At 45.7% G+C, this 26,180-nt stretch overlaps 1 protein-coding gene and 1 long non-coding RNA gene across 20 annotated transcripts in view; one reads left to right on the forward strand and one right to left on the reverse strand.

Moving 5' to 3' along the window:
• LOC137355913 (transcriptional-regulating factor 1-like) overlaps positions 1-26,180 on the forward strand; it is a 216,766-nt gene that overhangs the window by 159,124 nt on the left and 31,462 nt on the right. For all 19 annotated transcript variants that reach the window (XM_068021554.1, XM_068021548.1, XM_068021546.1 and 16 more), the window contains 6 exons: positions 4,804-4,982; positions 8,972-9,015; positions 10,907-11,045; positions 15,060-15,251; positions 17,146-17,386; positions 18,327-18,381. In XM_068021554.1, the coding sequence (XP_067877655.1) occupies positions 4,804-4,982; positions 8,972-9,015; positions 10,907-11,045; positions 15,060-15,251; positions 17,146-17,386; positions 18,327-18,381 (850 nt within the window). The remainder of the gene's footprint in view (positions 1-4,803; positions 4,983-8,971; positions 9,016-10,906; positions 11,046-15,059; positions 15,252-17,145; positions 17,387-18,326; positions 18,382-26,180) is intronic.
• LOC137355914 (uncharacterized) overlaps positions 1-26,180 on the reverse strand; it is a 182,121-nt gene that overhangs the window by 142,317 nt on the left and 13,624 nt on the right. The window lies entirely within an intron of this gene.

The following is a 26,180-nucleotide window of genomic DNA, read 5'->3' on the forward strand; positions in this document are numbered from 1 at the left end:
CGTTACAGTGAGGGTGTGGGAGATATCAGAGCGTTACAGTGAGGGTGTGGGTTATATCAGAGTTACAGTGAGGGTGTGGGATATATCAGAGTTACAGTGAGGATTTGGGATATATCAGAGTTACAGTGAGGGTGTGGGATATATCAGAGAGTTACAGTGAGGATGATGGATATATCAGAGCGTTATAGTGAGGGTGTGGGATACATCAGAGTTACAGTGAGAATGTGGGACATTTCAGAGTTACAGTGAGGGTGTGGGTTATATCAGAGCGTTACAGTGAGGGTGTGGGATATATCAGACAGTTACAGTGAGGGTGTGGGTTATATCAGAGCGTTACAGTGAGGGTGTGGGATATATCAGACAGTTACAGTGAGGGTGTGGGTTACATCAGAGTTACAGTGAGAATGTGGGACATATCAGAGTTACAGTGAGGGTGTGGGTTACATCAGAGTTACAGTGAGAATATGGGACATTTCAGAGTTACAGTGAGGGTGTGGGATATATCAGAGAGTTACAGTGAGGATGATGGATATATCAGAGAGTTACAGTGAGGGTGTGGGATACATCAGAGTTACAGTGAGAATGTGGGATATATCAGAGCGTTACAGTGAGGGTGTGGGATATATCAGAGTGTTACAGTGAGGGTGTGGGATATATCAGAGTTTGAGTGAGGGTGTGGGATTTATCAGAGTTACACAGAGTGTGGGATATATCAGTGAGTTACTGTGAGGGATATATCAGAGATACAGTGAGGGTGTGGGATATATCAGAGTTACAGTGAGGGTGTGAGATATATCAGAGGTTGAGTGAGGGTGTGGGTTATATCAGAGCGTTACAGTTAGGGTGTGGGTTATATCAGACAGTTACAGTGAGGGTGTGGGTTATATCAGTGTTACAGTGAGAGTGTGGGATACATAAGAGTGTTACAGTGAGGGTGTGGGATATATCAAAGAATTACAGTGAGGATGTGGGATATATCAGACAGTTACAGTGAGAGTGTGGGTTATATCAAGGAGTTACAGTGAGAGTGAGGGATATATCAGAGAGTTACAGTGAGGGCCAAATACTGCAGATGCTGGAAATCTGAAATAAAAACAAGAAATGCTGGAACCACTCAGCAGGTCTGGCAGTATCTGTGGAAAAAGAAGCAGAGTTAACGTTTCGGGTCAGTGACCCTTCATCTGAACTGACAAATATTAGAAATGTCACAGGTTGTAAGCAAGTGAGGCAGGGGTGGGGCAAGAGATAACAAAGGAGAAGGTGTAGATTGGACAAGGCCACATAGCTGACCAAAAGGTTATGGAGCAAAGGCAAACTATATGTTAATGGTGTGTTGAAAGACACAGCATTAGTACAGATAGGGTGTTAACGGACTGAAAATTAAACAGCAGCAAGTACAAACATGAAAAAAAAAGTGGGTAAGCAAACTGAACAAACTAAGATGAAATGAAATAAACTTTAAAAAAAATTTGTAAAAATTGTAAAAAAAAAAAGAACAAAAAATAAAAAGTAAAATGGGGGGCCTGTCATGCTCTGAAATTATTGAACTCAATGTTCAGTCCGGCAGGCTGTAGTGTACCTAATCGGTAAATGAGATGCTGTTCCTCGAGCTTGCGTTGATGTTCACTGGAACACTGCAGCAATCCCAGGATAGAGATGTGAGCATGAGAGCAGGGGGGAGTGTTGAAATGGCAAGCAACCGGAAGCTCAGGGTCCTGCTTGTGGACTGAGCGGTGTTCCGCAAAGCGATCACTCAGTCTGCGCTTGGTCTCCCCAATGTAGAGGAGACCACATTGTGAGCAGCGAATACAGTATACCACATTGAAAGAAGTACAAGTAAATTGCTGCTTCACCTGAAAGGAGTGTTTGGGGCCTGAGATAGTGAGGAGGTAAATGGGCAGGTGTTACACCTCCTGCGATTAGAGGGGAAGGTGCCATGAGATGGGGACGAGGTGGTGGAAGATGCGTTTTGTTTGGATGATGCTACCTTCCATGACAGCGCTTCTGATGTGTCTTCCCTTTTTCCTCAGTCGAGGATTTTCCCCCCCTCCCCCACTGTGGTTGACAGGGCCCTCAACCGTGTCCAGCCCATTTCCCGCACCTCTACCCTCACCCCTTCCCCTCCCTCCCAGAACTGGGACACAGTTCACCTTATCCTCACTTTCTACCCCACCAGCCTCCACATCCAAAAGATCATCCTCTGCCATTTCCGCCATCTCCAGCGTGATGCCATTTCCAAACACATCTTCCCTTCCCTTATCAGCATTCCGAAGGGATCGTTCCCTCCGCGACACCCTGGTCCACTCCTCCATTACCACCAACACCTCATCCTCTTCCTACGGCACGTTCCCCTGCAATCACAGGAGGTGCAATACCTGTCCATTTACCTCCTCTCACCTCACTATCCCAGGCCCCAAACACTCCTTTCAGGTGAAACAGTGATTTACTTGTACTTCTTTCAATGTAGTATACTGTATTCGCTGCTCACAATGTGGTCTCCTCTACACTGGGGAGACCAAGCGCAGACTGGGTGATCGCTTTGCGGAACACCTCCGCTCAGTCTACAAGCAGGACCCTGAGCTTCCGGTTGCTTGCCATTTCAACACTCCCCCCTGCTCTCATCTCTATCCTGGGCTTGCTGCAGTGTTCCAGTGAACATCAACGCAAGCTCGAGGAACAGCATCTCATTTACCGATTAGGTACACTACAGCCTGCCGGACTGAACATTGAGTTCAATAATTTCAGAGCATGACAGGCCCCCCCATTTTACTTTTTATTTTTTGTTCTTTTCTTTTTTACAATTTTTACAAATTTTTTTTAAAGTTTATTTCATTTCATCTTAGTTTGTTCAGTTTGCTTACCCACTGTTTTTTTTCATGTTTGTACTTGCTGCTGTTTAATCTTCAGTCCGTTAACACCCTATCTGAACTAACGCTTTGTCTTTCAACACACCATTAACATATTGTTCGCCTTTGCTCCATGACCTTTTGGTCAGCTATGTGGCCTTGTCCAATCTACAACTTCTCCTTTGTTATCTCTTGCCCCACCCCCACCTCACTTGCTTATAACCTATGACATTTCTAATATTTGTCAGTTCCGAAGAAGGGTCACTGACCCGAAACCTTAACTCTGCTTCTCTTTTCACAGATGCTGCCAGACCTGCTGAGTGGTCCAGCATTTCTTGTTTTTATTTCAGATTTCCAGCATCCGCAGTATTTTGCTTTTATTTTAGTGTAAACGCCATGTTGTTTTGTCTGTTTTCTCTGCTACAGAAGTTATTTTGAACATGTAAATCCTCGGATGGGTTACTGCCTAGTGAGGAGGTGGTGTGTCTGACAAAATATTAAAATACATGTGAAAAATCCATATCATCTTTCACAGCATAGGAACAGAATGAGGCCATTCTGCCTCTCAAGCCTGTTCCATTATTCAATTAGATCCTGCATGATGCCATACCTCAACTCCAATTACTCACCTTTGTTCCATATTCTCGATATTCTTACTCAAGAAAAAACAATCAATATCAGTCTATAAAGTTTCAATAAGGCAAGGTGGTACATCATTATGGAATACCACTGATGGGATATAGTTAAGATTAGATTAGATTAGAGATACAGCACTGAAACAGGCCCTTCGGCCCACCGAGTCTGTGCCGAACATCAACCACCCATTTATACTAATCCTACACTAATCCCATATTCCTACCAAACATCCCCACCTGTCCCTATATTTCCCTACCACCTACCTATACTAGTGACAATTTTATAATGGCCAATTTACCTATCAACCTGCAAGTCTTTTGGCTTGTGGGAGGAAACCGGAGCACCCGGAGAAAACCCACGCAGACACAGGGAGAACTTGCAAACTCCACACAGGCAGTACCCGGAATCGAACCCGGGTCCCTGGAGCTGTGAGGCTGCGGTGAATTCTGTGAGATTATGTAGTATTTAGAACAGAAACAGGCCATTCAGACCAACTTGTCTATGCTTCGCATGTGCCTCCTTCTCCATCTCACCCCATCAGCATATTCTTTCTAATCCTTTCTCTCTCATGTATTTATTTAGCTTCTCGTTAAAAACACCTATGCCTTGACTGATCATGGGCTTTAACCTGACTCAGTTGTCATCAATCCAGTCTTTGGTTAAGGAAATTGTAAATTTGCACCCCACAGCAGTAGTTTATTTGTAGGAGGTTTAAATGGAAGGTTTAGATTCTCGGTACTACTTGAAGAGCAGGGGAATTCCCCCAGTGTCCTGGCCAACATTCCTCCCCCCAACCAGCACCATAAACAAAACAGCCAATTACTCATTGCACACTATTCTTGGGCGAACCTGACTCTGAATGGCTGCTACATTGTCTTACATAATGAAGTCCATTCTAGTTGCTGTGTGCAGTGCTTTGAGTTTTAAGGTCTGATATAAATGCAAATATTATATAAAGAGAGGGAATCCAAGTCGATCAATTGAATTGACAATACTATTGATGTCCAAAACTAGACAGGTCTTTAAGATATGAAAGTAGAGCCGTAGACAAATTTCCACTTGCAGGAGAGACCAAAACTAGGGGCCATAAATATAAAATGGTCACTAATAAATCCAATCGATGCATTTAATGGGAAGCTGGATAAACATGAGGGAGAAATGAATAAAAGTTTATGCTGGGTGAAATAAAGTAAGGTGGGAGGAGGCTCATGTGGAGTATTAACACCAGAGTGCACCCGCTGGGCTGAATGGCCTGTTTTTGTGTGGACTCTGAGTTTAGCCGAACCACCAGCTATTATTGACTATCCTCTTTGTGCTCCAGTGCAGAGTCCCCAGCAGTTCAACACCTCCACCTCCGTGCAGTACACAGCGGGCTGCTCACAGCAGGAGCTGGAGAATGGCGAAGACTCGGCGTGTGCAGAGCTCCAGAGTCCATTGAGTGCGGTGGTAGCCAAGGATGTGGGATCACAGGCCTGCCCTCAGGGCATCTTCTGGCAGCAGGTATGGGTGTGCAATGAGGCAGTGTTCCTGCTTGTGAACACTCACCCGAGATAGGTCTGATTATCACCCTGATGGCTTGTCTCCCTGGAGACAGCTCAGTCACAGTTGTTACATTGAATAATAAATTCTTTTGGCCTTCCTTCTTCCCCAGATCTCCATGGGCACTGATCATCCTCCTGTCTAAATGATGACTACTTATGTGTGAGCCTTGAAGGTGGGGCCTGTGGGGTTGGGCACCAGGACAGAGCTTGAGCCTGTCCACATATGCACACCGAGCAGTATCTCTTGCATATTTCCCTTTCCATAGTCCAAGATCAAATGTAACGCTCACAAAACAACAACCAGCATTTATATATATTTTTTCATTTGTTCTTGGAATTTGGACATCGTTGGCAAGGCCAACATTTGTTGCCCATCCCTAATTTCCCTTAAGAAGGTAGTAGTGAGCCGCCTTCTTGAACCACTGCAGTCCGTGTGGTGAAGGTACACCAACAGTGCTATTGGGGAGGGAGTTTCAGGATTTTCACCCAGTGACAGTGAAAGAACGACAATATATTTCCAAGTCAGGACGGTGTGTGACTTGGAGGGGGAACATGCAGGTGGTGTGTTTTTAGAAGTTCTTTCCTGGGATGTGGCAAGACCAGCATTTGTTACCCATCCCTAACTGCCCTTGACAACTGAATGGCCATATCAGAGGGCAGTTAAGAGTCAACCACATTGTTGTGGGTCTGGAGTCACATGTAGGCCAGACCAGATAAGGACTGCAGATTTCCTTCCCTAAAGGATATTAGTGAAAGATCAATCGTAGTTTCATGGCACCATTACTGAGACTAGCTTTCAATTCCAGATTTTTTTTAATTAATCTTATTAATTAATAGAATTTAAATTCCACCAGCTGCTGTGGTGGGATTTGAACCCATGTTCCCAGGGCATTGGCCTGGGCCTCTGGATTTACTAGTTCAGTGACATTACAACTATGCCACCATCTCCTCCTGGTGTTCCCATGCACCTGCTGCCCTTGTCCTGCTAGGTGGTGGAGGTCGCAGGTTTGGAAGGTGATGTCGAAGGAGTCTTGGCAAGTTGCTGCAGTGCATCTTGTAGATGGTACACACTGCTGCCACTGTGCATAAGCGGTGGAGAAGATGAACATTTAAGGTGGTGAATGGGGTGCCAATCAAGTGGCTGCTTTGTCCTGGATGGTGTCGAGCTTCTTGGGTGTTATTGGAGCTGCACCCATCCAGGCAAGTAGAAAATATTCCATCACACTCTTGACTTGTGCCTTTTAGATTGTGGACAGGCAATGGGGAGACAAGAGGTGAGTTACTTGCCGCAGCATTCTCAGCCTTTGACCTGCTCTTGTAGCTGCAGTATTTATATGGCTGCTCCAGTTGAGTTTCTGGTCAATGGTGATCCCCACCAGAATTTTTATGGTGGGGGATTCAGTGATGGTAATGCCATTTAATGTCAAGGGAGATAGTTAGGTTCCCTCTTGTTTGAGATGGTCATTACCTGGTCCTTGTATAGCACAAATGTTACTTGCCACTTATCAGCCCAAGCCTGAATGTTGCCCAGGTCTTGCTGCATGTGGGCAGACTGCTTCAGTATCTGAGGAGTTGAAAATGGTACTGAACATTGTGCAATCATCAACAAACATCTCCACTTCTGACCTTATGTTGGAATTAAGGTCATTGATAAAGAAGCTGAAGATGGTTGAAACTAAGACACTACCCTGAGGAAATACTAAGATAAATTTTAATGCGTTTATCTTTCCCAAATTCTCTCACTGGCCCCCATATAAGACAAAAATTGTAATGTGGCCCCCTCATACGATAAGGTTGGACAACCCTGGTCAAAAGGATGCTGCTTCCGCTGTTAGCATGCACGTAATCCTGTGTTGTAGTTTCACCAGGTTGGCATATCATTTTTAGATATGCCTGGTGCTGCTCCTGGCATGCTTTCCTACACTCTTCATTGAACCAGGGTTGGTCCCCCAGCTTGATGATAATAGTAGGGTGAGGGATATGCCGGGTCATGAGGTTACAGATTGTGGGTGAATACAATTCTGCTGCTGCTGATGATGATGGCCCACAGCACTGCATGGATGCTCAGTTTTGAGTTGCTATATATGTTCTGAGTCTATCCCATTTACACAGTGGTGGTGCCTCACAACACGATGGATAATATCCTCAGTGTGAAGACAGAACTTCATCTACACAAGGACTGTGCAGTGGTCACTCCTACCAGTACTGTCATGGTCAGATGCATCTGCGAAAGGTAAATTGGAGAGGGGGAGGTCAAGCAGGTTTTTCCCTCTTGTTGGTTCTCTCACCACCTGCCACAGGCCCAGTCTGGTAGATATTTCCTTCAGGGCTCAGCAAGTAGTGGCGCTACCAAGCCACTCTTGATGATGGACATTGAAGTCCCCCACCCAGATTATATCTGTGCTCTTGCTACCTAGTTGCTTCTTCCAAGTGGTGTTCAACATGGAGGAGTACTGATTCACGAGCTGAGGTAGGGCAGTAGGTAGTAATCAGCAGGTGGTTTTCTGGCCCACGTTTGACCTGATGCCATGAGACTTAATGGGGCCTGGAGTCAATGTTGAGGACTCCCAGGGAAACTCCCTCCCAACTGTATATTACTGTGCTGCCACCTCTGGTGGATCTATCCTGCTGGTGGGATAGGGGATAGCAAGGAATGGTGATGGAGGACTCTGGGTTATTGACTGTAAGGCTTGATTCAGTGAGTTTGATTATGCCTGTCTGCCGCTTGTCTAGGCTGTGGGACAGCTCTCCCAATTTTGGTACAAGTCCCCAGATGTTAGCGATGAGGACTTTGCAGGGTCGACTTTGTTGCTTCCGTTGCCTAGGTTGATGCCGGGTGGTCCATCCGATTTTATCATGATTTTACTTTTCTGTAGCTGGTACAATTGAGTGTCTTACTCAGCCACTTCAGAGGGCAGTTAAGAGTCAACTACATAGCTGTGGGTCTGGAGTCACATGTAATCCAGAGCACAGGGGTAATGGGCGAACAGATCTTGGTACGAGTTAGGATACACAGCTAGTAGAGATTTGGATGAGTTCAAGTTTACAGAAGGTGGAAGACAGTGGTGGTCGACCATCAGAGTATTGTAATAAAAACAGAAAGTGCTGGAAATATACAGCAGGTCTGGCAGCATCTGTGGAGAGAGAAACAGAGTTAACGTATCAGGTCTGAGAGTTCTGATGAAAGGTCACAGACCTGAAATTGGAATAGTCCAGTCTGAAGGTAACCAAGGCATGGGATGAAGGTTTCAGCAACAAATAAGCTGATATCTGCTAACACAGCACAGACAGGGAATGCGATGCAGAACCTTCGCAACCTGTAGGGCTCAATTGCCATACTGGCCAGTGTGCTTCGCAAACTGAACTATTGTGGCTCTCATGCCCACATTTCTGTCCTTGGCCTGCTGCAGTGTTCCAGTGAAGCTAAAGGAACAGAACCTTATCCGCCGAATAGGCAATCTACAGCCCTCTAAACTCAACATTGAGTTTAACAACTTCAGACCATGACTGTCATTGTGATTGTTCTTTTTACCATGTACCAGTCTTAAAATGATTTTTCATGTTTTTGCTTTCTGACAAAGCTGTTCGTTATTCTGCCATTAACACTCTCTCTAGACAAATACTTTCTTTTACTAAAGCTATTGCTACTCCCTTTGCCTTTTGTTCCATGACATCTTCTTCATTTAATCTCGCCTGCCCTCCGCCCTATTACGGACCTTCCGTTTTGTTCTTCCACCCCCCCCCCCCCACTGTCACTTTCTCAAAGCCTATTACATTTCTTACCTTTTCCAGTTTTGATGAAAGGTCACAGACCTGAAACGTTAACTCTGCTTCTGTCTCCACAGATGCTGCCCGACCTGCTGTTTACTTCCAGCACCTTTTTTTTATTTTGGATTTTCAGCATCTGCATATTTTGCTTTTATTTGTGAATTGTGTTTGTTCTGGCAGGTTCATCAAGTTCCTCAGGCCTATGCGAGAGTGTCAGACCAAAGGTAACTCACTTACATTAACACAAGACCTTCCCTGGCCCATAATGCAGAGATGTCAGTACAACTGACAGATCTCGCCTGGTGTTAGTGAGTTGACGCACAAGGTGGGAGTATGTGCAAGATGTTGTGAGGGACACTGTTGGAAGTAGATAGCAGCCAAGTGATTTTACATAGGCTCCTGATAAACCTAAGCCAAACAGAACAAAATGTGGCAGTGAGAGTACGATGTGCTATCTAAAACATTTCAATATGTTTCAAGCTAATTCCCTGCTGCATTGCCTGTGAACAGTCTGGAGTCAGCTGTAATGTTTCATTGCTAAGATGGAGCTATTTAAAGGGGCAAAATTGCTGTACAACTACTGCAACAAACAACAACTTCCATTTGTTGCATGTTTAATGTACTAAAACTTTCCAAGGCGCTTCATAGGAGTTTAATCACCGAACCACATAAGGAGATGTCAGGATAGGAGACCACAAGTTTGGTTAAAGAGGTAGATTTTAAGGATCGTCTTAAAAGAGGTGGAGAGGTTTAGGGAGGGAATTCCAGAGCATAGGGCTCAGGCAGCTGAAAGCACAGCTGCCAATGGTGGAATGATGAAAATTAGGATGGACAAGAGGCCAGAATTGGAGGAGTGCAGAGATCTTGGAGGGTTGCAGGGCTGGAGGAGATTACAGACAAACCTTTGAACATATAATTTTAATAAGGGTGATGTTATTTGTGACCTTTTTTTTGTTGATGCTAATTCTCCGTTCTCCCCTGGATGTTCCATCGGGACTGGACATCCTCCAGTGTCACTCCCAAGTGGCCAATCTCCATGTGTGAACTTTAACAGTGAGTATCGGTCAGCTGTTCACCATCCCTAATCCAGGGTCACTTATAGCAACTGAAGTACAGAAGGGGGCATGGGGGGGAATTGATGGTATCTAACACTTCCGAATCATATTGCACAGAAGGAGGCCATTCAGCGCATCCTGCCTGTGCCAACTCTTTGAAAGAGCTATCCAATTAGTTCCACTCCCCAGGTTGAAAGAGCTCTGCTAATCACTGAATAAACTTGTTGACCCGTCAAAACTAACTGTGATAATTGTAAACGGTTCTTGTACTCCTTAAAGATTATTTATGTGCCAGCCATGGCTCAGTGGGTACCACTCTCACCTCTGAGTCAGAAGGTCATAGGTTTGAGTCCCAGTCGAAAGAGGTGAACTCATAATCCAGCTGATTCACCCACTGCCAGTTTCGAGGGAGCACTGCACCGTCAGAGGGGCAGCACTGAGGGAGCGCTGCACTGTCGGAGGGGCAGTACTGAGGGAGAGCTGCATCTGAAGGTCAGTACTAAGGGAGTGCCGCAGTGTTAGAGGGGCTTTACTGAAGGCCTGCTGCACTGTTGAAGGTTCAGCAATCTGGGAGCGCTACACTGTCGGAGGTCCAGGACTGTAGCAGCACTGCACTGTTGGAGGGACAATTCTGAGGGTTCGCTGCACTGTCGAGGGGCAGCACTGAGGGATCACTGTACATTTGGAGGGGCAGTACTAAGGGAGCCCTGCAGTGTCAGAGGTGCCGTCTTTCAGATGAGACATTACACCAAGGGTCTGTCTGCCCTCTCAGGTATGTGTAAAAGATCCCAGGGCCACTATTAGAAGAGGAGCAGGGGATTTCTTCCCAATATGCTGGAACAATGCTTATCCCTCAACTACTATTATTAAAACAAATTATCAGTTCAATATCACATTGCTGTTTGTGGGACCTTGTGTGAAAATTGGCTGCTGCATTACAACACTGACTACACTTCAAGTGTTTCACTAGCTGCAATGAGATTTGGGACGTCCTGTGGTAGTGAAAGGCGCTATATAAATATAAGTTCATTCTTTCTTACTCTCTTTTTCTGCCATACAGGAGAGGGATGGAAGAGAAGCCAGACGTCACATATTCTTTCACCTGCGGCTACTGTAAGGAGCAATTCAGGAGCCTCTCAGCCCTACACATTCACACAGGCACTAATGGATGCATGAGGACACTTCACAGTGTGGCCCAGGTCGGTTAATACCAGCAGTCAGTAAAGAGCCGCTGAATAGCTCAATAACTGTCTGTGGCGCTTACCCATTCATTAGCATAAGCAACTCACAAAAATAAGGTTATGTGGAGAGCAGTTAATCCTTGTGTATATAAATAGGAGGGATGGCAGTGTTAGGAATGGAGTAACTTTTCACTGGAGCAGTGAGTTTAGGGAGACTACTAACAGAGGCTTTTTATGCAAGGTTTTGAGAAAAGGTTCTGAGTAGTTGGCAAATCTGCAATGAGAAGAAATAGGAGAAAGGACAAGGAAACTGGATTAGACAGCTTCAGTTAAAAAGTTAGCACTGGCACAGTGGGCCAAATGGCCTTTCTATGCTATTCAAAAATAATAAGGTGAAGTGTCTGAGAGCCCAAACACACACCCAGCAAGAATTGTGGAATTGCAGTCTGGGGGGAGGTGGAATCTTAGATAATTCACGTTTAAAAACTATATTCATTCTGGGAATGTTGGTGTTGCTGGCAAGGCTGACATTTGTTGCTCATCCCTAGATACCATTCTGTGAAGCAGTTTCAATCTGGTTCTGATTTGTACCTTGGAACCATCTCTACAGTTAAAAAAATAAACTTAGAGCAAGCCCTGACAGAGAGGTTAAAACATTAAAAGTTAATTTTATTTTGCCTGTCTCTGGATTTCCATTTGTCACCTCTTCCCTCCCCAACTTAAGCGATTCCTTCTTCCGAGGTCATGAACAGAGAATCACAGAATCTTACGGCACACAGAAGGCCATTCGGCCCATTGTGCCTGTGTCGGCTCTTTGAACGATCTATCCAATTAGTGCCACTCCTCCTACTCTGTCCCCTGTAATGATGCTGGGGCTGGGGTAGCTTAACAGACTGCATTCCTATCTACAAATAATAGATGTTGGACTAAATGTAGTTTATTGTTTAGTGATATAGTTCAGTGAATTGCTAATCAAAAATCCAAACTAGTGGTCTTCCATCTAACCCCAAATTATGAGATGCATTTCTCACTTTCGCTGAGTTTTTAGTTACTACTTCTTGTTGTTGTACCTTGGGGTGCGTCACCTCCTCAATAAGTGGTTTAAAACCCACCCAATGACCACAGAAACAGAGTGAGTATCATAAACACTGCTGACTCACTAGCTCATCATTTGTACTGAATCTCCCAGACACTATACAATAAACTTTCAAGAACCATTATATCATCTCTGTGAATGTTATAAGGTGATTCCCCCAGAACTGACTGCAAATTTTATTTTGATTTCCCTCTAATAGCAACATCGTAAAGGAGTGAAAACTGCTCTCAAACTGGGAGTGTGAACCCTGGTGCTTTCGGTAAACTTCCCTTACTTAACATTGGCACGTGCTTCATAGATCCAATCATAACTTCCCAAAGGGAATTGGATAAATACTAGAAAGGGGAACATTTTCAGGGCTACGAGAAAAAGGGCAGGAAAGTAAAACTAATTGGAGAGCTCGTTCAAAGAACTAACAGGCTCAATGGACTCCTTCCATACTGTATGACTTTATGAAGGCAGTGATTCAACCCCAGTATACTTATCGAATCACAGAATCTTACAGCAAAGGAAGAGGCCATTCAGCCTGCTGTGTCTGAGCTGGCTCTTTGAAAGAGCAGTCGTGATTAATCCCACATCTCTGCTTTTTGCCTATAACCCTGTAGGTTCCTCGTCCTCAATGACCTGCTAAACATCCTTTTAAGATTATTTATGGAATCCGCTGAGTAGAGCATTCCAGGCCCCAACAACTCAGTGAAAAAAAATTCTCATCTCCTCTCTAGATCTTTTCCCATTGATTTTGAATTCATGACCTCTGGTTATTGACCCACTCGCCAGAGGGAATAGTTTTTCTATATCTACTCTATAAAAATCTATCATCTTGAAAACCTCTATTAGGTCATCTCTTAACCTTCTCTGATCCAAGGAGAACTAACTTTTCCAATCTCTCCTTACAATTAAAGTCCCTCAACCCTGATAACATCCTGGTAAAACTCCTCTGTATCCTTTTTAAGTCCTCGATATCTTTCCTAGCACCCAGAATTGTTCACAATATTCTAGCTAAGGTCTAATCAGTGATCTATGAAATTCTAGCATGTTCTCTTTGCTTTTATATTCCATGCCTCTATTTGGAAACCCAAATAAGCCATATACTTTTTCTTAACCACCTTATCAACTTGCCCTGCTACCTTTAAGGATTTGTGTCTTTGCCTCAGACACCTAAAAACTGAAACACCAAACTTGCAGGCATGTAACTACAGAAATGTTAACAATGTCAAAATAGGTACAGATATTAAACACAATATCTGTGACTGAAATAAAGCATATAAGAACTGTGGAAAATATGGAACAAAAACAGTCAATCAGTCCATCAACTCATTCCTTCCAACCAGTCCTGGTCTATTGAACCCTCATGGAAAATGACCAATCATCATCTACTTTGCCAATACCCAAGACCATGTCCCCTGTTCCTTTGGTAGGATATTGGAAGACCTAAGAAAAGAATCATGAAATATTCCTGCGTTCTCCCAAAGGCCAACCACCTCATTATAATTCCTTTTCTGGGCTTCACTGCGTCTTTCCACTCCCCCGTTTAGAAGCTAAATAACTAACTGTGCTGGCAGCACTGGGAGCTGGCATTTGATGATTCGTATCGCCTTGCTTCTTGCGAGCACTTAGAATTAGAATTAGAACATTACAGCGCAGTACAGGCCCTTCGGCCCTCGATGTTGCGCCGACCATCTGACCTACACTATTCCATTTTCATCCATATGTCTATCCAATGACCACTTAAATGCCCTTAAAGTTGGCGAGTCTACTACTGTTGCAGGCAGGGCGTTCCACGCCCCTACTACTCTCTGCGTAAAGAAACTACCTCTGACATCTGTCCTATATCTTTCACCCCTCAACTTAAAGCTATGTCCCCTCGTGTTTGCCATCATCATCCGAGGAAAAAGACTCTCACTATCCACCCTATCTAACCCTCTGATTATCTTATATGTCTCTATTAAGTCACCTCTCCTCCTCCTTCTCTCTAACGAAAACAACCCCAAGTCCCTCAGCCTTTCCTCGTAAGACCTTCCTTCCATACCAGGCAACATCCTAGTAAATCTCCTCTGCACCCTTTCCAAAGCTTCCACATCCTTCCTATAATGCGGTGACCAGAACTTATTAATGAATCTCAAACCTTCTTGTTCTGTCTCGCGAGAGATTAAAGAGGTGTCACAGCTACTTGGCCCGATGTAGTCTCTACACTATTGCTACCAGAACTGAGGGGTTATAACTATTAGGAAAGATTGAACAGGCTGGGTTCTCTTCTCTCTAGAAGACAGAAGGCTGAGAGATGACCTGATTGATATTTTTTTAAGATTATGAAGGAGTTTGATAGGGTAGACATAACAAGGATGGTTCCACCTTTTTTCTTTGCTCATTTACAGGAAGTGGGCATTGCTGGCAAGGTCAGTATTTATTGTCCATCCCTCATTGCCCTTGAGATACCACTGAGTGGCTTGCTAGGCTGTTTCAGAGGGCATTAAGAGCCACATAAAGGCCAGACCGGGTGAAGACGGCAGATTTCCTTCCCTTTAGGATGGGTTTTTATGGTAGCTTGGTATAATCCAGTAGTTTCATGGTCACCATTACTGATGCTGGCTCTTTATTCCTGATTTATTTAATTAATTGAATTTAACTCAAGTCTCTGGATCATTGGTCCAAGCCTCTGGGATACAGAGTAACATAACCATGATGGCACTCCAACCCCTGATACCAGAACGCTTCACGTACAAGAGACCAAAACTTAGGGGGTTATCAATATAGTCACTAATAAATCCAATCGGGAATTCAGGAGGAACTCCTTTCTCCAGAGAGTGGTGAGAATGTGGACCTCACTTCCACGGAGAGTGGTTGAGGTGAATATTATATTATAGATACAGCTGGGCCAAATGACCTATTTCTGTGCTGTATATTCGATGTAACTCAATGTAGATTTGTTTTTGTAGAATGATGGAGAGAAGCTTCCGGGGGATGGCGGCCACCTCTCTCCTCCCTTCACAGCCGCTTCCATGTCAGTGAAGATGCCAGTGACTGAAAGATGCAGGCAAGACACCCTACTGGAGGAGAACCCAGGCTGCTTCCTGGCTGAACAGGACATGCCAACTTTCACCAGAAAGGCTGACTTTTCAGCAGAAGAGGTGGATCAGTTTTATTTTCCATAACCCTTATTTTATTTTCTTGTTATCCATTGCTAGTTTCCTCTTCTACAGGCTGGGCATCTATCATGCATCCTGTACCCGAGTGATGGGACAGGCCAGTGGGAAGTACTGAGAAGACCCTCTACTTTCACCTCCATAATATCGCCCTACTCCACCCCTGCCTCAGTTCATCTGAAACCCTCAGTCAAGCCTGTTACCTCTAGACTTGACAATTCCAATACTCACCAAGCTGGCCTACCATCTTCTACCCCCCCATAACCATGAGCTCATCCAAAACTCTGCTGTCCGTACTCTAGTTCTCCCTAAGTCCAGTTCACCCATTAACTACTGCACTCGCTGACGTACATTGGCTTCCAGTCCAGCAGCACCTCAACTTTAAAATTCTCAGCCAAAGCCTTCCATGGCCTCGCTCCCTCCCTATCTCTGTAACCTCCTGCAGCCCTACGACCCTCAGCGATCACTGCACCCCTTCAGTTCTGACCTCTTGTACATCCCTGATTTCCTTCACCCCACCACTAGTGGCTATGCCTTCAGCTGCCTACGCCCTAAGCTTGGGAATTCTCCCCCTCAACGTCTCCACTTCTCTCTCCTCTTTTAAGATGCTCCTTATAACCTAACACTTTGATTAAGGTTATGGTCACTTGTCCTAATATCACCTTCTGAGGCTCGGTGTCAATTTCTATTTGATTATGCTCTGTGAAGTGCATTTCCCTTTAGAACATAGGAACAAGAGGAGGTCATTCAGCCCCTCCAGCCTGTTCCACCACTCAATTAAATCGTGGCTGAAATGTAACTTAACTCCATCTACCTGCCTTGACTCTGTAACCCTTAATAACCTTACCCAATAAAAATTGATCAAAGGTCATCGATTTCGAAAGTTAACTCTGTTTCTCTCTCATCAGATGCTCCCAGAACTGCCGACTATTTCCAACATTTTCTGATTTTATTTCAGATTTCCAGCGTCCACAGTACTTTGCTTTTGTAAAAATCCATCTATCACAGTTTTGAAACTTTCCATTGACTCTCGCATCAACAGCTTTTTGAAGAGAGTTTCAGATTTCCACTATCTTTTGTGTGAAGGAATGCTTCCTGACATCACCCCCTGAATGGCCTAGCTCTAACTTTAAGGTTATGCCCCCTTTTCTGGACGGCCCCACTAGAGGAAATGGGGTAGATAGCGGGAAACTATCAACTCCTTTAATCATCTTGAGCACTTTGCTTAGATCACTCCTTAATCTTCAACATTCAAGGGCATAAAGCTATAGTGAATGAGGCAATTGCACTGCCCCAAATAACTCTAGACACAGGGTAGAATCTGGAATCTATTAGTTTGTAAGTTCACGTGTTTAACATGCAGTGTCAGCTATGACTCAGTGGGTAGTGAGTTCAAGTTCCACTCCATAAACGCGAGCACTAACAATTAATCTAGACTGACACTCCCAGTGCTGCACTGCGAGTGGTACCGTCTTGCGGATGAAATGTTAAACCGAAGCCACGTCTGCCCTCTCAGGTGGATGCAAAAGATCCCATGGAACTATTTTGAATGGCGGAGGAGTTCTCCCTGGTGTCCTGGTCAACATTTATTCCTCAACCAACATCACTAAAACAAAGTATCTGCTCGTTATCACATTGCTGTTTGTGGGATCTTGATGTGGGCAAATTGCCACTTTTCCTACTTTACATCAGTAACCACACGTCAAAAAAGTACTTCATTGGCTGTAAAGGATTTGTGATGTCCTGAGGTTGGGCGGGGGGGAGTGGGGGTGAATGGCTTTATATAAATGTATCTTTCTTTTAAATGATACGTCAGTTAAGATTTAAGTACAATAATATTAGTGTTAGTGACTCTAAATCTGTATGTGTTATTCCACAGAGCTCCGAACCTCCCGTTCCCAAGAACCTTCCTGTCACAGTGTATCAAAGCTATCTCCGTTTAGCAAACATCATCACAGGAGAGCAGCAATCGTCTGCCAGCACCCCCTCGGAACCACCCCATTACACGCCACCGCCAATGCTCAATCCGAACCGCAAGAGTTCGGGTCTGTTCTCCAATCTCAGTGGCATCGATCCCAGCACCAATTCCACACCATCCCCATTCTCGTGTAACCAGCTCAGTAAGTATCCATTCCCCTACCCTCCTCAAAGCACTGACTCTTCCAATTTCACAAGCACTGGCCACACTCCAGGAATCCACCCAAGTCGCCATTCTTCCACCTGCAAGAACATCTTATGGGTTATTTGGCCGTGACTGGCATCACAGACAAGCTAAATCCTGTCGTCTTCAATCTCATAAAGGCATACTTTTATAGAATGGATCAGGGGATGGCCATTAACAATCACATTTTTCCCTCTCCAGTCTTGAAGTATGGAAGCTATTTATATACTCTAATTAGTGCCCAGATAAATCAGTGCAAACTGCAGAAGAGCTGATGTTTATTCAGGGTAAGTTCACTCACTATGTAACTGTGCAGAGTCACTGTTTATTCAGGGTTAGGATCACTCACTATGTATATAAAAGCAGAAACAAAGTTAATGTTTCAGCTCTGTGACCTTTCATCAGAACAGATCTGATGAAAGGTCACAGATCTGAAAAGAAAACTATGTTTCTCTCTCCACAGATGCTGCCTGACCTGCTGAGTATTTCCAGCACTTTGTTTTTATTTCAAACGAGTCACTGTTTGGTCAGCAGGGTTAGTTCACTCACTATGTAACTGTACAGAATCACTGTTTACTCAGCAGGGTAATGGTCACTCACTTTAATTGTACATAGTCACTGTTTATTCAGGGTAAGGATCACGCACTGTGGAACTGCATAGAGTTACTGTTTATTCAACCTAAGGATTACTCACTGTGCAGCTCTACAGAGTCACTGATTATTCAGGCTAAGGATTCCACATATTGTAACTGTACAGAGGCAGTTTATTCAGGGTACGATCACCCACTGTGTGACTGTAAAGAGTCACTGTTTATTCAGGCTAAGGATAACTCATTGTGTAACTACATTAATCATTCACTTCATATGAGTCATTGAAAAATATATATTTTTTGAAACAGATGGATTTCAGTTTGTTCATCAGGCGAACACGGCAACAGTGAACAATGTGATTCCGTGAGTATAATTGCCACAAATCGGCCACTGCAACATATTATAGATAGCATGGAGATACAGCGCCAGTGCTGGATGTATGGAGGTACATCAGGTACAGAGTCAGTGCTGGAGGTACATCAGGTACAGAGTCAGTGCTGGATGTATGGAGGTACATCAGGTACAGAGTCAGTGCTGGATGTATGGAGGTACATCAGGTACAGAGTCAGTGCTGGATGTATGGAGGTACATCAGGTACAGTGTCAGTGCTGGATGTATGGAGGTACATCAGGTACAGTGTCAGTGCTGGATGTATGGAGGTACATCAGGTACAGAGTCAGTGCTGGATGTATGGAGGTACAGCAGGTACAGTGTCAATGCTGGATGTATGGAGGTACATCAGGTACAGAGTCAGTGCTGGATGTATGGAGGTACATCAGGTACAGAGTCAGTGCTGGATGTATGGAGGTACATCAGGTACAGAGTCAGTGCTGGATGTATGGAGGTACATCAGGTACAGAGTCAGTGCTGGATGTATGGAGGTACATCAGGTACAGTGTCAGTGCTGGATGTATGGAGGTACAGCTGGTACAGTGTCAATGCTGGATGGATGGAGGTACAGCAGGTACAGTGTCAGTGCTGGATGTATGGAGGTACATCAGGTACAGTGTCAGTGCTGGATGGATGGAGGTTCAGCAGGTACAGAGTCAGTGCTGGATGTATGGAGGTACATCAGGTACAGAGTCAGTGCTGGATGTATGGAGGTACAGCAGGTACAGTGTCAGTGCTGGATGTATGGAGGTACAGCAGGTACAGTGTCAGTGCTGGATGTATGGAGGTACATCAGGTACAGTGTCAGTGCTGGATGTATGGAGGTACAGCAGGTACAGTGTCAGTGCTGGATGTATGGAGGTACATCAGGTACAGAGTCAGTGCTGGATGTATGGAGGTACATCAGGTACAGAGTCAGTGCTGGATGTATGGAGGTACAGCAGGTACAGAGTCAGTGCTGGATGTATGGAGGTACAGCAGGTACAGAGTCAGTGCTGGATGTATGGAGGTACATCAGGTACAGTGTCAGTGCTGGATGTATGGAGGTACATCAGGTACAGAGTCAGTGCTGGATGTATGGAGGTACAGCAGGTACAGAGTCAGTGCTGGATGTATGGAGGTACATCAGGTACAGAGTCAGTGCTGGATGTATGGAGGTACATCAGGTACAGAGTCAGTGCTGGATGTATGGAGGTACAGCAGGTACAGTGTCAATGCTGGATGTATGGAGGTACAGCAGGTACAGTGTCAGTGCTGGATGTATGGAGGTACAGCAGGTACAGTGTCAGTGCTGGATGTATGGAGGTACATCAGGTACAGAGTCAGTGCTGGATGTATGGAGGTACAGCAGGTACAGTGTCAATGCTGGATGTATGGAGGTACATCAGGTACAGAGTCAGTGCTGGATGTATGGAGGTACATCAGGTACAGAGTCAGTGCTGGATGTATGGAGGTACATCAGGTACAGAGTCAGTGCTGGATGTATGGAGGTACATCAGGTACAGAGTCAGTGCTGGATGTATGGAGGTACATCAGGGACAGAGTCAGTGCTGGATGTATGGAGGTACATCAGGGACAGAGTCAGTGCTGGATGTATGGAGGTACATCAGGTACAGAGTCAGTGCTGGATGTATGGAGGTACATCAGGGACAGAGTCAGTGCTAGATGTATGGAGGTACATCAGGTACAGAGTCAGTGCTGGATGTATGGAGGTACATCAGGTACAGAGTCAGTGCTGGATGTATGGAGGTACATCAGGGACAGAGTCAGTGCTGGATGTATGGAGGTACATCAGGTACAGAGTCAGTGCTGGATGTATGGAGGTACAGCAGGTACAGTGTCAGTGCTGGATGGATGGAGGTACATCAGGTACAGAGTCAGTGCTGGATGTATGGAGGTACATCAGGTACAGAGTCAGTGCTGGATGTATGGAGGTACAGCAGGTACAGTGTCACTGCTGGATGGATGGAGGTACATCAGGTACAGTGTCAGTGCTGGATGGATGGAGGTTCAGCAGGTACAGTGTCAGTGCTGGATGTATGGAGGTACATCAGGTACAGAGTCAGTGCTGGATGTATGGAGGTACAGCAGGTACAGTGTCAGTGCTGGATGTATGGAGGTACATCAGGTACAGAGTCAGTGCTGGATGTATGGAGGTACAGCAGGTACAATGTCAGTGCTGGATGTATGGAGGTACATCAGGTACAGAGTCAGTGCTGGATGTATGGAGGTACAGCAGGTACAGTGTCAGTGCTGGATGTATGGAGGTACATCAGGTACAGTGTCAGTGCTGGATGTATGGAGGTACATCAGGTACAGTGTCAGTGCTGGATGTATGGAGGTACATCAGGTACAGAGTCAGTGCTGGATGTATGGAGGTACAGCAGGTACAGTGTCAGTGCTGGATGTATGGAGGTACATCAGGTACAGAGTCAGTGCTGGATGTATGGAGGTACATCAGGTACAGTGTCAGTGCTGGATGTATGGAGGTACATCAGGTACAGTGTCAGTGCTGGATGTATGGAGGTACATCAGGTACAGTGTCAGTGCTGGATGTATGGAGGTACATCAGGTACAGTGTCAGTGCTGGATGTATGGAGGTACATCAGGTACAGTGTCAGTGCTGGATGTATGGAGGTACATCAGGTACAGTGTCAGTGCTGGATGTATGGAGGTACATCAGGTACAGAGTCAGTGCTGGATGTATGGAGGTACATCAGGTACAGTGTCAGTGCTGGATGTATGGAGGTACATCAGAAACAGTGTCAGTGCTGGATGTATGGAGGTACATCAGGTACAGAGTCAGTGCTGGATGTATGGAGGTACATCAGGTACAGAGTCAGTGCTGGATGTATGGAGGTACATCAGGTACAGAGTCAGTGCTGGATGTATGGAGGTACATCAGGTACAGAGTCAGTGCTGGATGTATGGAGGTACATCAGGTACAGAGTCAGTGCTGGATGTATGGAGGTACATCAGAAACAGTGTCAGTGCTGGATGTATGGAGGTACATCAGGTACAGTGTCAGTGCTGGATGTATGGAGGTACATCAGGTACAGAGTCAGTGCTGGATGTATGGAGGTACATCAGGTACAGAGTCAGTGCTGGATGTATGGAGGTACATCAGGTACAGAGTCAGTGCTGGATGTATGGAGGTACATCAGGTACAGAGTCAGTGCTGGATGTATGGAGGTACATCAGGTACAGAGTCAGTGCTGGATGTATGGAGGTACATCAGGTACAGAGTCAGTGCTGGATGTATGGAGGTACATCAGGTACAGAGTCAGTGCTGGATGTATGGAGGTACATCAGGTACAGTGTCAGTGCTGGTTGTATGGAGGTACATCAGAAACAGTGTCAGTGCTGGATGTATGGAGGTACATCAGAAACAGTGTCAGTGCTGGATGTATGGAGGTACATCAGGTACAGAGTCAGTGCTGGATGTATGGAGGTACATCAGGTACAGTGTCAGTGCTGGATGTATGGAGGTACATCAGGTACAGTGTCAGTGCTGGATGGATGGAGGTACATCAGGTACAGTGTCAGTGCTGGATGTATGGAGGTACATCAGGTACAGTGTCAGTGCTGGATGTATGGAGGTACATCAGGTACAGAGTCAGTGCTGGATGTATGGAGGTACATCAGGTACAGTGTCAGTGCTGGATGTATGGAGGTACATCAGAAACAGTGTCAGTGCTGGATGTATGGAGGTACATCAGGTACAGAGTCAGTGCTGGATGTATGGAGGTACAGCAGGTACAGTGTCAGTGCTGGATGTATGGAGGTACATCAGGTACAGTGTCAGTGCTGGATGTATGGAGGTACATCAGGTACAGAGTCAGTGCTGGATGTATGGAGGTACATCAGGTACAGAGTCAGTGCTGGATGTATGGAGGTACATCAGGTACAGAGTCAGTGCTGGATGTATGGAGGTACATCAGGTACAGAGTCAGTGCTGGATGTATGGAGGTACATCAGGTACAGTGTCAGTGCTGGATGGATGGAGGTACATCAGGTACAGAGTCAGTGCTGGATGTATGGAGGTACATCAGGTACAGTGTCAGTGCTGGATGTGTGGAGGTACATCAGGTACAGAGTCAGTGCTGGATGTATGGAGGTACATCAGGTACAGAGTCAGTGCTGGATGTATGGAGGTACATCAGGTACAGTGTCAGTGCTGGATGTATGGAGGTACATCAGGTACAGTGTCAGTGCTGGATGTATGGAGGTACATCAGGTACAGAGTCAGTGCTGGATGTATGGAGGTACATCAGGTACAGAGTCAGTGCTGGATGTATGGAGGTACATCAGGTACAGTGTCAGTGCTGGATGTATGGAGGTACATCAGGTACAGAGTCAGTGCTGGATGTATGGAGGTACATCAGGTACAGTGTCAGTGCTGGATGTATGGAGGTACATCAGGTACAGAGTCAGTGCTGGATGTATGGAGGTACATCAGGTACAGAGTCAGTGCTGGATGTATGGAGGTACATCAGGTACAGTGTCAGTGCTGGATGTATGGAGGTACATCAGGTACAGAGTCAGTGCTGGATGTATGGAGGTACATCAGGTACAGAGTCAGTGCTGGATGTATGGAGGTACAGCAGGTACAGTGTCAGTGCTGGATGTATGGAGGTACATCAGGTACAGTGTCAGTGCTGGATGTATGGAGGTACATCAGGTACAGAGTCAGTGCTGGATGTATGGAGGTACATCAGGTACAGTGTCAGTGCTGGATGTATGGAGGTACATCAGGTACAGAGTCAGTGCTGGATGTATGGAGGTACATCAGGTACAGTGTCAGTGCTGGATGTATGGAGGTACAGCAGGTACAGTGTCAGTGCTGGATGTATGGAGGTACATCAGGTACAGTGTCAGTGCTGGATGTATGGAGGTACATCAGAAACAGTGTCAGTGCTGGATGTATGGAGGTACATCAGGTACAGTGTCAGTGCTGGATGTATGGAGGTACATCAGGTACAGTGTCAGTGCTGGATGGATGGAGGTACATCAGGTACAGTGTCAGTGCTGGATGTATGGAGGTACATCAGGTACAGAGTCAGTGCTGGATGTATGGAGGTACATCAGGTACAGAGTCAGTGCTGGATGTATGGAGGTACATCAGGTACAGTGTCAGTGCTGGATGTATGGAGGTACATCAGGTACAGAGTCAGTGCTGGATGTATGGAGGTACATCAGGTACAGTGTCAGTGCTGGATGGATGGAGGTACATCAGGTACAGAGTCAGTGCTGGATGTATGGAGGTACATCAGGTACAGTGTCAGTGCTGGATGTATGGAGGTACATCAGGTACAGAGTCAGTGCTGGATGTATGGAGGTACATCAGGTACAGTGTCAGTGCTGGATGTATGGAGGTACATCAGGTACAGTGTCAGTGCTGGATGTATGGAGGTACATCAGGTACAGTGTCAGTGCTGGATGTATGGAGGTACATCAGGTACAGAGTCAGTGCTGGATGTATGGAGGTACATCAGAAACAGTGTCAGTGCTGGATGTATGGAGGTACAGCAGGTACAGTGTCAGTGCTGGATGTATGGAGGTACATCAGGTACAGTGTCAGTGCTGGATGTATGGAGGTACATCAGGTACAGAGTCAGTGCTGGATGTATGGAGGTACAGCAGGTACAGTGTCAGTGCTGGATGTATGGAGGTACATCAGGTACAGAGTCAGTGCTGGATGTATGGAGGTACATCAGAAACAGTGTCAGTGCTGGATGTATGGAGGTACATCAGGTACAGAGTCAGTGCTGGATGTATGGAGGTACATCAGGTACAGTGTCAGTGCTGGATGTATGGAGGTACATCAGGTACAGAGTCAGTGCTGGATGTATGGAGGTACATCAGGTACAGAGTCAGTGCTGGATGTATGGAGGTACATCAGAAACAGTGTCAGTGCTGGATGTATGGAGGTACATCAGAAACAGTGTCAGTGCTGGATGTATGGAGGTACATCAGGTACAGTGTCAGTGCTGGATGTATGGAGGTACATCAGGTACAGAGTCAGTGCTGGATGTATGGAGGTACATCAGGTACAGTGTCAGTGCTGGATGTATGGAGGTACATCAGGTACAGAGTCAGTGCTGGATGTATGGAGGTACATCAGGTACAGTGTCAGTGCTGGATGTATGGAGGTACATCAGAAACAGTGTCAGTGCTGGATGTATGGAGGTACATCAGGTACAGAGTCAGTGCTGGATGTATGGAGGTACATCAGGTACAGTGTCAGTGCTGGATGTATGGAGGTACATCAGGTACAGAGTCAGTGCTGGATGTATGGAGGTACATCAGAAACAGTGTCAGTGCTGGATGTATGGAGGTACATCAGGTACAGTGTCAGTGCTGGATGTATGGAGGTACATCAGGTACAGTGTCAGTGCTGGATGTATGGAGGTACATCAGGTACAGAGTCAGTGCTGGATGTATGGAGGTACATCAGGTACAGTGTCAGTGCTGGATGTATGGAGGTACATCAGGTACAGAGTCAGTGCTGGATGTATGGAGGTACATCAGGTACAGTGTCAGTGCTGGATGTATGGAGGTACAGCAGGTACAGTGTCAGTGCTGGATGTATGGAGGTACATCAGGTACAGTGTCAGTGCTGGATGTATGGAGGTACATCAGAAACAGTGTCAGTGCTGGATGTATGGAGGTACATCAGGTACAGTGTCAGTGCTGGATGTATGGAGGTACATCAGGTACAGTGTCAGTGCTGGATGGATGGAGGTACATCAGGTACAGTGTCAGTGCTGGATGTATGGAGGTACATCAGGTACAGAGTCAGTGCTGGATGTATGGAGGTACATCAGGTACAGAGTCAGTGCTGGATGTATGGAGGTACATCAGGTACAGTGTCAGTGCTGGATGTATGGAGGTACATCAGGTACAGAGTCAGTGCTGGATGTATGGAGGTACATCAGGTACAGTGTCAGTGCTGGATGGATGGAGGTACATCAGGTACAGAGTCAGTGCTGGATGTATGGAGGTACATCAGGTACAGTGTCAGTGCTGGATGTATGGAGGTACATCAGGTACAGAGTCAGTGCTGGATGTATGGAGGTACATCAGGTACAGTGTCAGTGCTGGATGTATGGAGGTACATCAGGTACAGTGTCAGTGCTGGATGTATGGAGGTACATCAGGTACAGTGTCAGTGCTGGATGTATGGAGGTACATCAGGTACAGAGTCAGTGCTGGATGTATGGAGGTACATCAGAAACAGTGTCAGTGCTGGATGTATGGAGGTACAGCAGGTACAGTGTCAGTGCTGGATGTATGGAGGTACATCAGGTACAGTGTCAGTGCTGGATGTATGGAGGTACATCAGGTACAGAGTCAGTGCTGGATGTATGGAGGTACATCAGGTACAGAGTCAGTGCTGGATGTATGGAGGTACATCAGAAACAGTGTCAGTGCTGGATGTATGGAGGTACATCAGGTACAGAGTCAGTGCTGGATGTATGGAGGTACATCAGGTACAGTGTCAGTGCTGGATGTATGGAGGTACATCAGGTACAGAGTCAGTGCTGGATGTATGGAGGTACATCAGGTACAGAGTCAGTGCTGGATGTATGGAGGTACATCAGAAACAGTGTCAGTGCTGGATGTATGGAGGTACATCAGAAACAGTGTCAGTGCTGGATGTATGGAGGTACATCAGGTACAGTGTCAGTGCTGGATGTATGGAGGTACATCAGGTACAGAGTCAGTGCTGGATGTATGGAGGTACATCAGGTACAGTGTCAGTGCTGGAT

The sequence above is a fragment of the Heterodontus francisci genome, chromosome 44, assembly GCF_036365525.1.
Source record: "Heterodontus francisci isolate sHetFra1 chromosome 44, sHetFra1.hap1, whole genome shotgun sequence".
Classification (NCBI taxonomy): domain Eukaryota; kingdom Metazoa; phylum Chordata; class Chondrichthyes; order Heterodontiformes; family Heterodontidae; genus Heterodontus; species Heterodontus francisci.